This window comes from Anolis carolinensis, chromosome 1, assembly GCF_035594765.1.
Source record: "Anolis carolinensis isolate JA03-04 chromosome 1, rAnoCar3.1.pri, whole genome shotgun sequence".
Taxonomy (NCBI): domain Eukaryota; kingdom Metazoa; phylum Chordata; class Lepidosauria; order Squamata; family Dactyloidae; genus Anolis; species Anolis carolinensis.
Genome location: NC_085841.1, coordinates 254,879,236 through 254,894,497, shown reverse-complemented (window position 1 = coordinate 254,894,497; position 15,262 = coordinate 254,879,236). Strand labels below are relative to the sequence as shown.

General features: G+C 44.4%; 1 protein-coding gene across 3 annotated transcripts in view; it reads left to right on the top strand.

Moving 5' to 3' along the window:
• Positions 1-15,262, top strand: part of dpp10 (dipeptidyl peptidase like 10) — a 798,815-nt gene that overhangs the window by 717,122 nt on the left and 66,431 nt on the right. For all 3 annotated transcript variants that reach the window (XM_008109652.3, XM_003214894.4, XM_008109657.3), the window contains exon 8: positions 13,541-13,661. In XM_008109652.3, coding sequence (XP_008107859.1) covers positions 13,541-13,661 — 121 coding nt within the window. The remainder of the gene's footprint in view (positions 1-13,540; positions 13,662-15,262) is intronic.

Genomic DNA, 15,262 nt, shown 5'->3' with positions numbered 1-15,262 from the left:
CTCTCCTGACGTTTCGCCCACATCTATGGCAGGCATCCTCAGAGGTTGTGAGGTATGGATAAACTAAGTAAGGAAAGGAAAGAATATATATCTGTGTAGAGTCCAAGGTGTGGCAAGAATCCTTTGTCACTGGGAAGCCAGCATTAATGTTTCAGTTAATCACTCTAATTAGCATTGGAAAAGTTTTGTCTCTTGCCTGGGAGCATCCTTTGTTCAGTCATTAGCTGTCCTCTGCCCTCAGAGTGTTGGTTCTCATCTTTTGATTTTAGAGTTTTTTAATACTGGTAGCCAGATTTTGTTCATTTTCATGGTTTCTTCCTTTCTGTTGAAGTTGTCCACATGCTTGTGGATTTCAATGGCTTCTCTGTGTAGTCTGACATGATAGTTGTTGGAATGGTCCAGCATTTCTGTGTTCTCAAATAATATACTATGTCCAGGCTGGTTCATCAAGTGCTCTGCTATGGCTGATTTCTCTGGTTGAATTAGTCTGCAGTGCCTTTCATGTTCTTTGACTCTTGTTTTGGCGCTGTGTTTGGTGGTCCCTATGTAGACTTGTCCACAGCTGCATGGTATCCGGTAGACTCCTGTAGAAGAGAGAGGATCCCTCTTGTCCTTCGCTGACCGTAGCATTTGTTGGATTTTCTTTGTGGGTCTGTAGATAGTTTGTAGGTTGTGCTTCTTCATCAGTTTGCCAATGTGGTCAGTGGTTCCCTTGATGTATGGTAAGAACACCTTTCCTCTGGGTGGATCTTTGTCTTGACTCTCATGGCTTGTTTTTGGCCTTGCAGCTCTTCTGATGTCTGTGGTGGAGTATCCATTGGCCTGTAGAGCCCAGTTTAGGTGGTTTAGTTCACCTTGGAGGAAGTGAGGTTCGCAGATTCTTTGTGCACGGTCTGTCAGGGCTTTGATTGTGCTCCTTTTTTGACTTGGGTGATGGTTGGAGTTTTTATGAAGGTATCTATCTGTGTGTGTAGGTTTTCTGTAAACTGTGTGGCCCAATTGTTGATTGGGTTTGCGGATGACCAGAACATCTAGAAATGGCAGTTTTCCTTCCTTTTCTTTTTCCATGGTGAATTGGATGTTTGGGCGGATGCTGTTAAAATGGTCCAGGAACTTGCTGAGTTCTTCTTCTCCATGGCTCCAAATTGTGAAGGTGTCATCTACATATCTGAACCAAACAGTTGGCTTTTTTGGTGCTGTTTCTAGGGCCTGTTTTTCAAAGTATTCCATATAGAAATTTGCTACTACTGGGCTGAGAGGGTTACCCATGGCCACTCCATCCTTCTGTTCATAGAATCCAGTGTCCCACTGAAAGTAGCTAGTGGTGAGGCATTGATGAAACAGGGCTGTGATGTCTTCTGGGAAGTTTTGTTTGATTAGTGTGAGGGTGTCAGCTACCGGGACCTTGGTAAATAGGGACACCACATCGAAGCTGATCAGGATGTCCTTGGTGCTTAGATTGAGATTGCTGATCTTTTCTATTAAGTGTGTTGAGAAAAGATGTTTTTATAAATGAATTATGGGAGAATGTGTCTTTTTTAAAAATAATAATAAAATGCCATTATGCAAGGGCAAATGCTGCTTTTCTGTGACAGTAACATGGGTGTGTGAAACAGGTGATCCATGAGCAAAAATGTTTGGATGTATGAAATCAAATGTCCATATTGCCCACCTATGACATAGATCAGGGGTCCCCAAACTAAGGCCCGGGGGCCGGATGCGGCCCTCCAAGGTCATTTACCTGGCCCCTGCCCTCAGTTTTATAATATAATATTTTTATATCAGTTTTAATAATATAATATATTGTATATACATATAATATTGATAATAATATTATAATGTTATACAATATAATACTAATAATACCATATAATAATATTAATTATATGATATATATTACATATAATATTACAGTATAGTGGTATAGTTCAATATAGTAATATATAATGCTAATATTGTGCTATGCTAATAATATAATATATTGTATGTACATACAGCTGCTCTGAGTCCTCTTCGGGGTGAGAAGGGCGGGATATAAATGTAATAAATAAATGTAGTAAATTCATTAATAAATAATTTTAGACTTGGCCTCACCCAAAGTCTGAAATGACTTGAAGGCACACAACAACAATTAACTGGACTATCTCATTGGCCAGAAGCAGGCCCGCAGTTCCAATTGAAATCCTGATAAGTTTATGTTGGTTACAATTGTTTTCATTTTTAAATATTGTATTGTTCTTTCATTGTTGTTGTTGTTTTGCACTACAAATAAGACATGTGGAGTGTGCACAGGAATTTGTTCGGGTTTTTTTTTCCAAATGATAATTCGGCCCCTCAACAGTCTGAAGGATTGTGGACCGGCCCTCTGCTTTAAAAGTTTGGGGACCCCTGACATAGATCATAGATGTCAAGGCTCACATTATTAATTCAAGAGATGTCATTTTTATAAGCAATGGGATTTGTGGCTTACAGTGTTTGTTTGCTTTGGCCTTTTTACACCTTAATCAAAAGCGTAATGTTAAGGACATCCTCCTTTCTCTCCCCCCTCCCCTCAATATTGCAAATCACAGAAAGGTCCCACTTAGGTATTAACCTTTTGTGTATTCTCCACATCAAGACATCAGATATTTGATATTATCTATTAATCTGGTACATTAAATTTTAAGATGTTATTAAATCTGATGTGCAGAGTGCAATTTGTCACAAAACCTACAGACCCTTATAACTTTCAATGAATAAACCCATTATCTTTGATGTGTTGTACCTAATCCAGTTGATTTCACTTATGCAGCCAACCAAATGGGTCACACCTAAACTATAAAACTTTAGTTAAAAATATGCTTCCATTCTATTAGAAAAGAAAAAGATTTTGCCTGCATGTTTTTGCAAAGGTAAAAGCAATCTTTCCATAGCATTTCTATTAACATTAACAATCTTTCTATTAACATTTTTCTTTGCTTATAATATCTTTGTTATATTTTTGAGTGAAAATATTTTGCCAAAGATAGTCAAAGCACTGGGCACCAATTAAAGACTCTCAGGGTATTTTTAAATCTGACAGGAAGTGCAAATTTACTTTTCTTCTCAGAGATCTTTTAGTGGAAAGAGCACTTTTCAAAGGCAGACCCATGTGGAGTGCATTGTAATAGTTCAGACAGTAATTAAGGCATGTTTCACAGTGGCAAGATCAGAGGTATACAGGAAGGGATATAGTTCATTTATCTTTTGATTTAGTCATTACATTTTATCCTATATTCTCATTTAAAACACAACACTCACGGCACCTAACAAACATGAAACTTCTTTTGTAAAAGTTTAAAAATTTAAAAGAAAGAAAAGAAAATCATTAAAATCTCTGCAACATTAATAGCTAGTAAAGCTATTAACAACAATCAGTAAACATCAAAACAGTTTTAAAAGAGTGGATGTGATGACCTCAGCTGTGCCAATCAATAATTTGACATTCAGGCTCTTGAGCCTTTAAAAAAAGTGGAACCCTTTACTGCACCACTTAAATTTTTGTCCTCCTTTCTGATCCTCCTTTCAATTAATGGAAGGCATCTTTATATTTTCTGAATTAAGCTTCAGTTTCTTTGCTCTCATTTAGTCAATTACCAACAGCAGACACTGTTTCAGAACATGATTAGTTTATCTGGATTTAGACTGAAGGGCGAGATAGAAGTATATTACATAAATATACTGCTGGCCTCAAGATCGAAAACTATCTGCATCTGATTGACATCAGCTCTAAAAATGTAAAGTTAAAATTCACAGTTTAAAATTGACATGGTAGGCCTGCCAGAAGAGATACAGTAAGTCTCTGATTATGTCCTGAATGCTGACAGCTGATCTTCCGTCAGGTCATTCCACAGTCTTAGGTGAGTCAACGAAACGGTCCTCTGGGTGACAGTTGCCAGTCAGGTTCTAGCTAACTGGAGTAAACATCCTCCAGAGGAGCTTAGTTATATGAGAGGAGGAGATCTTGTAGGTAACCTGATCCCAAACTATGTAGGGCTTTCAAGGTTATAACAAACACCTTGTACTTTGCCCAGAAACTAATTGGCAACCAGTAAAATGATTTTAGCATGGGTGGAATATACTCACTCCTAGATGTTCCCCATAACCTAATCTGGCTGCCACATTTTGAATTGATTGGAGTTTCTAAACATGGGACAAAGGTAACCCAATGCATAGCCTATTGCAGAAGTCCAATGTATAGCCCATTGAGGAGGTTTCTAGTGTGCACACTACCATAATAATAATAATAATAATAAAACTTTATTTATACCCCGCCACCATCTCCCCAATGGGGACTCGGGGCGGCTTACATGGGGCCATGCCCAGAACAATACAATATACCATCTTTAGGTAGAAATAACACAAGGAGTACCACAATAATTGTAGTTTTGGAGAAGAGTCCCCAAAACATATTTCTCAAATGGCCCATTAGAGATATACCTATGTCACCATAAAACATTACTGCCAACTTCTTTCCTATTACAGAAGGCTTAGAACAGGCCTGCACAACCTGTAACCATCCAGGTGTTTGGAACTCCCAACTCCCAGTAGCCCCAGCCAGCTTGTCCAATGGTCTGGACATTCTGGAAACTGAGGTCCAAAACTCATTAGCCAATGCAGGATGTACAATTGGATAATCAAGAAAAGTCTTCCCTGTCCACTTTCTTGTCCAGTATTAACCATTGTGACCAAAAATGTACCCGTTGTTTAGCCATATTGCAAGTAAAACTCCGACATCTTTAGACAAATCTCAAACATATACTTCATGCTCATTGAAACTATGATCAATACCTTATTGCTTTTTATTCTAACACTATAAAAATAAAACATCAAAGACTCTTATAACTATTAAATATTAATACATTGGAACACTTAATTCACAGTATCATTAAACACATGTAATTGCTATAATGTTAAAACTCCCTCTAATCCTATTCTAATGTTTTACTTGCTAAATAACAAAAATGTTACATGAAAAGAGTTGCCAGAGGGTAATATCTGTGTAACTGAACATCACCATATATATTCTGTAGATGTCTATTTTGAAATATTTAGATGTTTCTGATCAATTAATGACTAGCAATTAAATGTATTCAACTACAGTCCTGGTAATATCTACTTAAAAGTAAGCTCCAAAAATCTATTTGGATTTATTTCTGAGTAGGGGTTTGTTTACAGTCATAGGAACTAAAAAGGATTTTTTTTTTCTTTTAAACAAATGTGCAAGATAGTGCAGCCTTGTTCCACTTTTTGCCTTTTCCAATTTGTTTCTTATCATCATGCCAAAACATTTTAGGCACAAAGCCACTGGTGAATTAATGAGAATACTGTATGATACTAGTGCCTTCTCTTTCAACAATTTTTATGAGCATAATAGTTTCACCGTCCTGCAGTGCCAATATAAAATTTCATTGAATATTCTTTGATTCCAATATTTCTTTTGCAAATAATGCGCCTAATGCAGTTACTGAACAGTCATATTGTTTTGTTGGATTCAGGTGTACATGGTTGCTCTCAGATAAACATCTGTGGCTAGTAGCATGTAAAGTTGTTGTAATGATTTCAGTTAGCTAAGGCATATGACATATTTTGAACACGTGAAATCAAGAAAACACTGTATTTCATTGCTACAACAGGGTTCTTGATACATTCAAACACTCATAAAACATTGTTGAACTCGGTGAGAGTTTGTCACTCATGAGCATGATAAAAAGATTAGTATTTTCTCACACTTATGTGGTTTTAGGTTTTTTTGTTGGTTATGCACAAAATATATAATTTTCACCACCGTGCCTATAGTAAAAGGGAAGGACAGGTTGCTTACCTGTAACCATGTTTCTTCGAGTGTACTCTGTGAATTCACACTAATGGAGAAGCTGCGCCTGTGCAGGTTCCGACGGAAACTCTTCCAAGCTGAAGTTCAAATTTTGGCGGTAACCACGCCCCCCTTCCCAAGGGGCATATAAGGCAGCCCCAGGTGCCCGCTCTCCAGTTCCTACGCCGCCAAGGCAACGAGAAAGGGAGAGGTTTGCCAGAGGGGAAGGAAGGGCGGGTTTGTGTGAATTCACAGAGTACACTCGGAGAAACATGGTTACAGGTAAGCAACCTGTCCTTTTTCTTCGTGTACTCTGTGAATGCACACTAATGGAGACTGACACGCTAAGGTCCCGGATGGTGGGACAAGGCAAACTCGACAACCAATGAATGTCCAAACATAAGTTTATTAGGACACATTGAGATAACAGTCCCAAGAGACCAGTGCAATAAGTTGTCCGAAAGGACCAGTGCAATGCCAGCATGAGCATAGTACAAGAAAACAGAACATATTAGGAAATACTGAATAAGCGTAATAGAAACACAGAAATTGCGTATAGTGCATATAAACGCTCTCCCAAGGGAAGAGGGGAAAACATCACACAACTTGACACACCCGTCAGGGTCAATAAAGTGTTACAGAGCAACTGCCCAACACAATCAGGGAAAAAAACATATCCCCAGAGGTAGGTATGGGGAGAAAAACTGGCCCATAACTTGAAGGAGAGGTATAGAGAGTCACCTGCGGGTGAGTATAGGGAGAAGAAGGACGTTTGAGAGTCAGGATAGGCAAGATGAGAGTACTGATCTTGCAAAGGCCGAGTCTTTTAGGGCTTTATTGTCTAGCCTGTAGTGAGAGACAAACGTAAGTGGGTTCGACCAGATTGCCGCTTTACAGATGGAGTCAAGCGGGATACCTCTGAGGAAGGCGGTCGAAGCCGAGAGGCCCCTCGTTGATCTCGGACGGATGGATGGAGGGGGAGGGCGTTTGGCCAGCTCGTAAGCCAACTCAATGGCCTGAGCAATCCAATGGGACAACCTTTGGGAGGAGATGGGATTACCCAACTTGTCCGGGGCATAGGCGACAAAGAGTCTCTGAGTCTTACGGATGCCCTTGGTACGGTCCTTGTAGAAGAGGAGCGCCCTGCGAACGTCGAGAAGGTGCAGTTTTCGCTCGAGAGGAGAGGAGGGGTTAGAGAAGAAAGCTGGTAGAACAATGTCCTGATTGAGGTGGAAAGCTGACACTACCTTAGGGAGAAAGGTAATGTCCGGGCGAAGAACAGCACGGTCGTGGTGGAAACGTAGGTAAGGCTCATCGACCCTGAGAGCAGCAAGCTCAGATGGCCGTCGTGCCGAAGTGATTGCCACTAGAAAGGCCAGCTTCCACGAAAGCAAGCGGAGATCAGTTGAGGCTAGTGGTTCGAAGGGAGCAGAAGTGAGTTGAGAGAGTACGAGTTCGAGGTTCCAGCCCGGCGTAGGTGGTAGCGACGGTGGGCAGATGTTGTTGTAGCCTCGAAGAAATGTTTTGATCAAGTGGTGAGAGAAGAGAGACGGCTGACCATGGCGTTGAAAAGACCAGGAAAGAGCTGCGAGGTAAGCCTTAATAGAAGCGAGAGAGAGTTTCCTCTCGACGAGAGTCATAAGGAAGTCGAGGACCACCGATACCGAGGTTGGAAAGGAGTCGATATTACGGGATCGAAGGAAGGCGTGAAAGCGAGAAAGTTTGTAGGTATAAGCTTTGGTTGTAGACGGCTTATGGGCTGCCCGAAGAACATCTTGTAGGTTTTGCGGAAGGGAGGTTAGGTAAGAATCCTCCACGCAGTGAGATGAAGAGAAGGAAGGTCCGGGTGAAGAATTTGACCGTCCTCTCTCGAGAGAAGGTGCAGCGAGGGAGGCAGAGGGCGAAACGTTCCTCTGGAGAGACTAAGAAGGGCTGGATACCATGGTTGGCGGGGCCAGGCCGGAGCTATGAGAATCGCTGTGACCGAGATCGAGAGGAGTCTTTCGAGGACTTTCGGTATGAGGGGAATAGGGGGAAAAAGATAAAGCATCTCCGCTGACCAGTCCAGCAGAAAAGGCGTCCCCTAGGCAGCCGGGAGAGGAGTTCGGGGGAAGCCTCGCTTCGTAGCGGGGTAGCTGAGCGTTCTGGGGGGAGGCAAAAAGGTCCAGAGTAGGTCGCCCCCAGTCGAGGAACAGATTGTGGAGGATCTCGGGATCGAGCTTCCACTCGTGAGAGGAGGATGTCATCCTGCTGAGGGCATCTGCCAAGTCGTTTTGGGCACCCGGAAGGTGAATCGCGGAGACCTGGACGTTGTGGGCTATGCACCAAAACCAGAGGCGGGAGGAGAGGTGCATCAACTTTCTCGAACCCGTACCGCCCTGTTTGTTGATGTAGAATACTGCTACCAGATTGTCCGATTGAATGAGGATGGATTTGTGGCAGATGAGGCAGGAGAAAGCTTTCAGGGCTTTGAGGATGGCGAGAAGCTCGAGAAAGTTTATGTGGTTGGTCCTCTCGGATGGGGACCAAAGATCTTGGACCGTCAGGCCGCTCATGTGGGCTCCCCAAGCGTAGGTGGAGGAGTCCGTGGTTATGGTTATCGAAGGTAGGGTTGGATGAAATGGAAGGCCCCTGCACACGTTCCGGTGAGACGTCCACCATGAGAGGGACTGGCGGACGTTTGACGGTATCGACAAGTACTTGGAGTTGTGGTGGTAGAGCGGCTTGAAAGTGTCTATAAACCACCTTTGTAGAACCCGAAGATGCAGCCTGGCAAAGGGGGTCGTGAGAACCGTGGAGGCCATATGGCCTAGAAGGACTTGAATGGCACGGGCTCGGACCCTCCGGGCGGATCGACATAGGGCGATCTGGTGGCGGAGAGCTAGGAATCTGTCGAGCGGTAGCGAGACAGTCTCTGTGACGGAGTCGAAGAGAGCTCCGATGAATCGGATTTTGGTCGACGGGGAGAGATTTGACTTCTCGGCATTGAGTTGAAGGCCGAGAGATTTTAGGAGACGCAGCGTGAAGGAGACGTGGCTCTCGAGAAGAACAGGATCGGGCCCGACCAGAAGCCAGTCGTCCAGATAAGGAAAGACCGTGATGCCATGCAGCCTGAGGTGGGCCACTACGGCGGCGACGACCTTGGTAAAGACCCTTGGAGCCGTGACAAGACCGAAGGGTAAAACGGTAAATTGGTAGGTTTGGTCGAGGACTTTGAAACAGAGGAAACGTCTGTGAGCCTCCCGTATCGCCACGTGGAAGTAGGCGTCTCGTAAGTCTATGGAGGCAAAGTAGTCTCCCAGCTGCAGCATCGGGAGAATAGAGGCAATAGAGACCATCCTGAATTTGGAAGGGCGAATGAAGATATTCAGGGCCCTTAGGTCCAGAATGGGGCGTAGCCCGCCCCCCCTTTTCGGGACTGTAAAGTATCTGGAGAAGAAACTTTGAGGATCCAGTTCGGGAGGAGAGGGACGGATGGCCCCTTTGGCCAGGAGGGCATCGATTTCGGCCAGTATCTCTGGAGAAGGAGTTGAAGAGAGAATGTGACCTGTAGGTGGGAGCTCTGTGAACTCTAAGGCGTAGCCGTCTTGGACAATGCGAAGAACCCAAGCATCTGAAGTGATGGACTCCCATTGATTGTAAAAGGGGGCCAGGCGGTTGGCGAAGGCACAGGAGGGTCGAGGCAGCGTGGGCTTTCCATCGGTAGCGGACGAGGAGCTTTGGCAAAAGGGGATGGCGTCAGGTACGCCGGTTAGCCTGCGGAGGAGCGGGAGTGGTTCGACCCCGTTGCCCGACGGGGTTGGTGATGGCTTTGATTGCTCGAGCCTCAGGGGCGCTTGAAAGATTGGTGCTGGAAAGATTGTGGTGGGAAGCGATGGAAGCGGTGAGGGAACCAGCGGGTGCGCTGTGGCTGCGGTTGGTCGCCACATTTAGACGCAAGAATTTTAAAGTCATGATTAGACTTGAGTTTGTCATTGGTACCGGAGTTAAATAGTCCGAGTGCATCAAAGGGGAGGTCCTCAATGACCTGTCTGGAAGATGAGGAGAGAGCTGACGACCTCAGCCAGGCGTGGCGACGGATGGCGATCGCGTGAGCAATCATCTTGCCCGCCGTGTCCCCGGTATGTTTCGCCATCTGGATTTGATGGTGGGCAAGCGAGTCAGCCTCCTGTTGGAGGGTGGTAAGGACGGAGCGGTCTTCGTCTGACAGTTTAGCGAAGAAGGGCTGTGCCTTCTCCCAGATAATCTGCTGGTAGGCACCCATGCAGGCTCCATAGTTTGCCATCCGGCAAAGCAAAAGGGCTCCGGAGTAAAGCTTTCGACCCACAGCGTCGAAGCGCTTCCCTTCTCTGTCGGCCGGAGTGTTCGACTGACGACCTGAGGATTGGGAGGCCTTGACGACCAGGGAGTTGGGGTCGGGGTGGTGTTTCAGCCACTCCAAGGTATCGTCGTCGGTACGGTACCAAGTCTCGATCCTCTTCGAGGTCGGAGGAATGGAGGAAGGGGTTTTCCAGGAGGCCTGGATAACGTCCAAGAGATAAGGCAGGAAAGGGAGTAGCGTGGCCGGCGGAGCTTGGGCCTGCACCCTTTTGAAAACTGGATCAGACACTGCTTTGGAAGTCTGCTTGATCTCCAAACCCAGGGCGTCGGCCATTCTGACCATTTGATCAGAGAAAGCACGAATATTGTCAGTAGGAGAAGGCGGGTCCGCCTCATACGCATCGTGAGGAGGAGAGAGGTCGACTCCGAGAGAGACTACCGAAGCCGAGAGGACAGAGTCTGGGCGGTCAATGTCAACATCTTCCTCCTCAGCCCCTTGGGGGGACTGAGGGGGAGAAGAAAGCACAGTCTCGGGGGGAGGCATGGCCTCACGGGAAGAGAGGGCCGGGAGCCGAGGATCTTTAGAGGCTGAGGCCTGGGCTGCTCGAGCCAGGCGAGCCGTTTGTCTGCCACGCTCCGGTGTTGAGGTGGGAGGGAAGAGCTGTTGGCGCAAAGAGTGAGGCGGCGCAAGAGGCTCCGGCACCGGCACCCTGACCACCGTTTGGGTAGAGTGGTGGGGTGAGTCCTGCAGCTCCCCGTCAGACAGGGGGTGCAATGGAGATTGAGAAACATCTCTAGGCCTCTGGGCTGGCACAATTGGAGAAGACCTTCTCGAGGAGGTTGCCGAGGAGGACGGCGGGTCTCTCCTTGAGGAAGCCGAGGAAGAGGAGCGCTGAGTCAGCCGTTTTTTTGTCGGCGGTTGCTTGGATGCAACCCTCAAGGACTTGCCAGGTGTGGGAGGAACCACAGCTGAGTCAGATTGCGCTCGACGAGACTCCTCGTGAGCCCTCTTAAAGGCTATTTTAATAGCAGAGGAGGACGGAGGGGAGCCGATACGAGAGCGGATCGAGGTCACCGAAGCCAGAGAGCTCGACGTCGAGGAAGGCCCCACCTTTCCGGAGCGGGTCGACACGGTAGCCGTCGTCACAGTACACGATGGCTTGACCGGTTTAGCGGCCCTGGAGGTCCTGGACGCCCTGGACGAGACCGAGGAGGCTTTAGCTGTCGGAGGCTTAGCTGGTGGCGCCGACATTGCTCTCAGAGCTGAAGACGACGACGTACCCGACGTCGACGGAGTCGGTTCTGGCGCGAGAGATCTTTCGTAGAGCGCCGCTCTGAGCCTAGCGGCTCTGTTCTTTCTGGCCTGAGCCGTGAGAGCTAGGCAGAAGCGGCAGGTACCGACCACATGAGCCTCGCCAAGACAGAAGAGGCACTTGGCGTGGCCGTCTGAATCAGGAATTTTAGCAGCGCACTGCGTGCAGCGTTTGAAACGAGTAGTAGACATGCGAAGAGTCCGAAGTGAACCTTGCGGCGGAAAAAAAGGAACTGGAGAGCGGGCGCCTGGGGCTGCCTTATATGCCCCTTGGGAAGGGGGGCGTGGTTACCGCCAAAATTTGAACTTCAGCTTGGAAGAGTTTCCGTCGGAACCTGCGCAGGCGCAGCTTCTCCATTAGTGTGCATTCACAGAGTACACGAAGAAAAAACATTAAACTAATTTGTATTCACTCAACAGACTCAATTTTGTGACAAGGAGTTCAGCAAGTACATTTTGTACAATAGCACAACTTCCACTAATACAGTCAGGCATTAATAGCAGAGCACTTCAAAAAAGTGCTCAAAACAAAATAAAACAAAACAAAAATGCTCTGAGAAAGACAGAAAGATGAGAATAGCCATCTGTCTCAGTAGACCCATGTGTAATAGTCTTCTAATTGGCTTCTTCCAGTTGTCATTGGGCAGATCTACACAGACAAATAACCCAGACTGATCTCACTTGCTGGATATGGATATGATCCCCACAGGGCTACACCAGCCATTGCGGAGGCAGGGAGCAGATCGTAGTACCCACTAGGGACCTCTTTACACATTTCTATTTTTGGGTAGTGGTGATAGGTACTTAGTAGTTCAACCATGGACCCCAGTGGCTCCCAACACACCCCAAAGAACTACTTCCTGGGCAGCTCCAGGACTGAACTGGTGTGAACACCCTGCTGATGACACAAAATTGTCACCATTAGGAAAGATGGGTTGAGCACCTTAAACAGGCTTTCCTGCATGTGATGAGTCGGGGAAAGCCACGACAGACCAGGGCGTGAGGCAACAGGCGCCCATGCACCCAGAGTTGGTGCTGCCAGGGCATGGCAAGACAGCCCAATTTTGGTGGTGCATGTGATGAGGTGAACAGTAGCCAGGACTTTATAGGCCTTTGGTCTGAACTAGTATGGGTCATCTTTCTGTGTTATTAAATTAAGCCTTTGCTGTACATCAGCAATTCTCTTGTGGTTATGCTGAGAGTATTTAATTAGGGAATACCTTTGAATTTGCAAGCATGAAATGACTTAATAAATTGTTTACTTCTGATAAGTAGCATTTCAATCTTGTCAGCCTTGTCTATTTATAGGCAGTATCCAAAATGTGCTGTATAATAGAAATAAGAAAATCTAAGGACATCCCCCATAGAAAGCTAAAATGATTTCAATTTACACTATTATTATACCACATGCATGGTAGCATTAGAAGCTAATGAAATAGAAATACATCTTCTAACAGCAGCACATATGGGTTTTTTTCTGGAATTAATTTTATTGAAGAAGATTAATCCACTCTATTGACAAATCGCACTTAACACTTGGCACGTGGCCTATTTCATTAAAATTGGCAAACATGATTAAACCAGTAAAACGGTGGTCAATATATGGATAAATGTAGTCCCTATGTGTGTGAGTGTAGTAATGATAAAAGTTTGTGATTTTGAACCTTTCTTTCTTTTAGGGTTAATTTTATTATATATATAGATTTTGACTTTTCTTCCTTAAAACACTTCTCCAACTGCCCTAATTGGCAGTGGAAGTTTTGATTAATCCCCTGTTTCCCTACTTTTTGTGCTGCTTTTACATTGTTCCAGTTCTCTATCCAGTCTTCTCCTTTGTCCTTAGCATACTTGAACTGCTTTATATATGAAGTGCAAAAGTGATTTGTGCTCAACATCTCAAGGTGAAATTATGCCAATCCCAGTCAAATTAGTAAAATCTCGTTCAGTGCCATCATGACTACACTGATACTGTTTTGTCACATGTGCTACACAAATATATATTAAAAAGTGTGTTTTGTCACCAAGCAGTAAAATATTTACCAATATTTATAGTTATCCTTTCTTTCCCAACTTAGATTTATATTTTTGAAAATAACATCTACTACCAGCCTGATGTAAAGAGTAGCTCTTTGCGACTAACATCATCTGGAAAAGAAGGAATTGTGTTCAATGGAATTGCAGACTGGTTATATGAAGGTAAATTGCACAAATTTGTTGCAAGCTGCCATCAAGTTGACTTCAACGTATGCCGCACCTATGAATGAGTCCTCTGAGTCACTCACCTCTCATCCATAGCTCAGCTCAGCACAAATACACTCTGGCTTTCTTATACACTCAGAGGGTATTATAAATGTACTTGTTAAATTTTGAAAAGAAAAATGTATTCATTCTAGGACAGTGCTGTTCATTGTTCTTTTACATTTAGAATGTCCTTGCAAAATGGTAATTTGGTTATAACAAAAGCATGCTATGCATATAGAGTAAGCAGAGTTTTTGTTTGCAGTTTCAGAATCTTGTTTATCTCTTTACTTCAAGATGAACAATGGTATGGGGAATGGAACATAGGACAAAGAATGCTGTATTTATAGTAACAGGTCTGACAATTGGTGTACTTACTGTGTAGTGCTATATTGTTAGGAATAAACCTAAGATACTACATTAGGCAGGAAAAAATGAAATGCAAAGATACAGGGTGGGTGATGCCTGGCTTGACATCAGTCCATGTGAAAAAGATCTCAGAGTCTTAGTGAACAACAAGTTGAAGATGAGCCAACAATGTGAAAGAGCAGCTTAAAAAGCCAATAGGATTTGTGCTGCATCAAAAGGAGTATAGAGTCTAGATCAAGGGAAGTCGTGGTGCCTCCCTATTTTGTTTTGGTCAGACCTCTCCTGGAATACTGTGTCTGATTCTGGGCACCATAATTCAAGAGAGATATTTACGAATTGGAAAGTGTCCAGAAGAGGGCGATTGAAATGATCAAAGATCTGGAGACCATGCCTTATGAGGAGCAGTTTAAATAACTGGATCTATTTAGCCTGCAGGAAAGAAGGTTGAGAGGAAACAAAATCACCACGTATAAATATGTGAAAGTATGTAATAAAGAAGAGGGAACAGACATGTTTTCTGTTGCCCTGGAGATCAGGACTTGGAGTAGTTGGTTTAAATTAAGGAAAGAAGATTCCACTTACACATTAGGAAGAACTTCCTGATGGTGAGAGCCATTCAGCAGTGGAGCTCACTGCCTCAGAGTGTGGTGGAAGCTCCTTCTTTGGAGGTTTTTAAAACAGAGTCTAGAAGGCCATTTGTTGGGGGTACTTTGATTGTGCTTTTCTTGCATGCCAGGGGGTTGTACTAGATTATCCATGTGGTCTTGTCCAACTCTACGATTGTATGATACTATTATTCTGAACAGGGGCACAGACAGCCAAACAAACTCCACAGGGGTAATCCTCCCCAACATACATATATACATATATACATAATGATATATATATTTGGCTGAAGTTCCACTTTAAAAACCTACCTTGTTTGTAACTTGGGAACTGCCTGTAGGTAATTCTACTTCACTTCAAAATGTTGCAAACTAGCTCCTCAGCCTTTAAAGACAGCCTTAGCCTTCCTCATTCTGTTGCATGAAGGTAGTCTAGATATTTGCCTTAAGGCCCTGTCTTGACAACACCACTGCATGTATGTTAGGTATAATAATGCTGTATTTATTGTAGTAGTAGTAGCAGTAGTAGTAGTAATATTAATAATAATACTCATTATTGTTTTTATTGCAGCACCACTGATATAC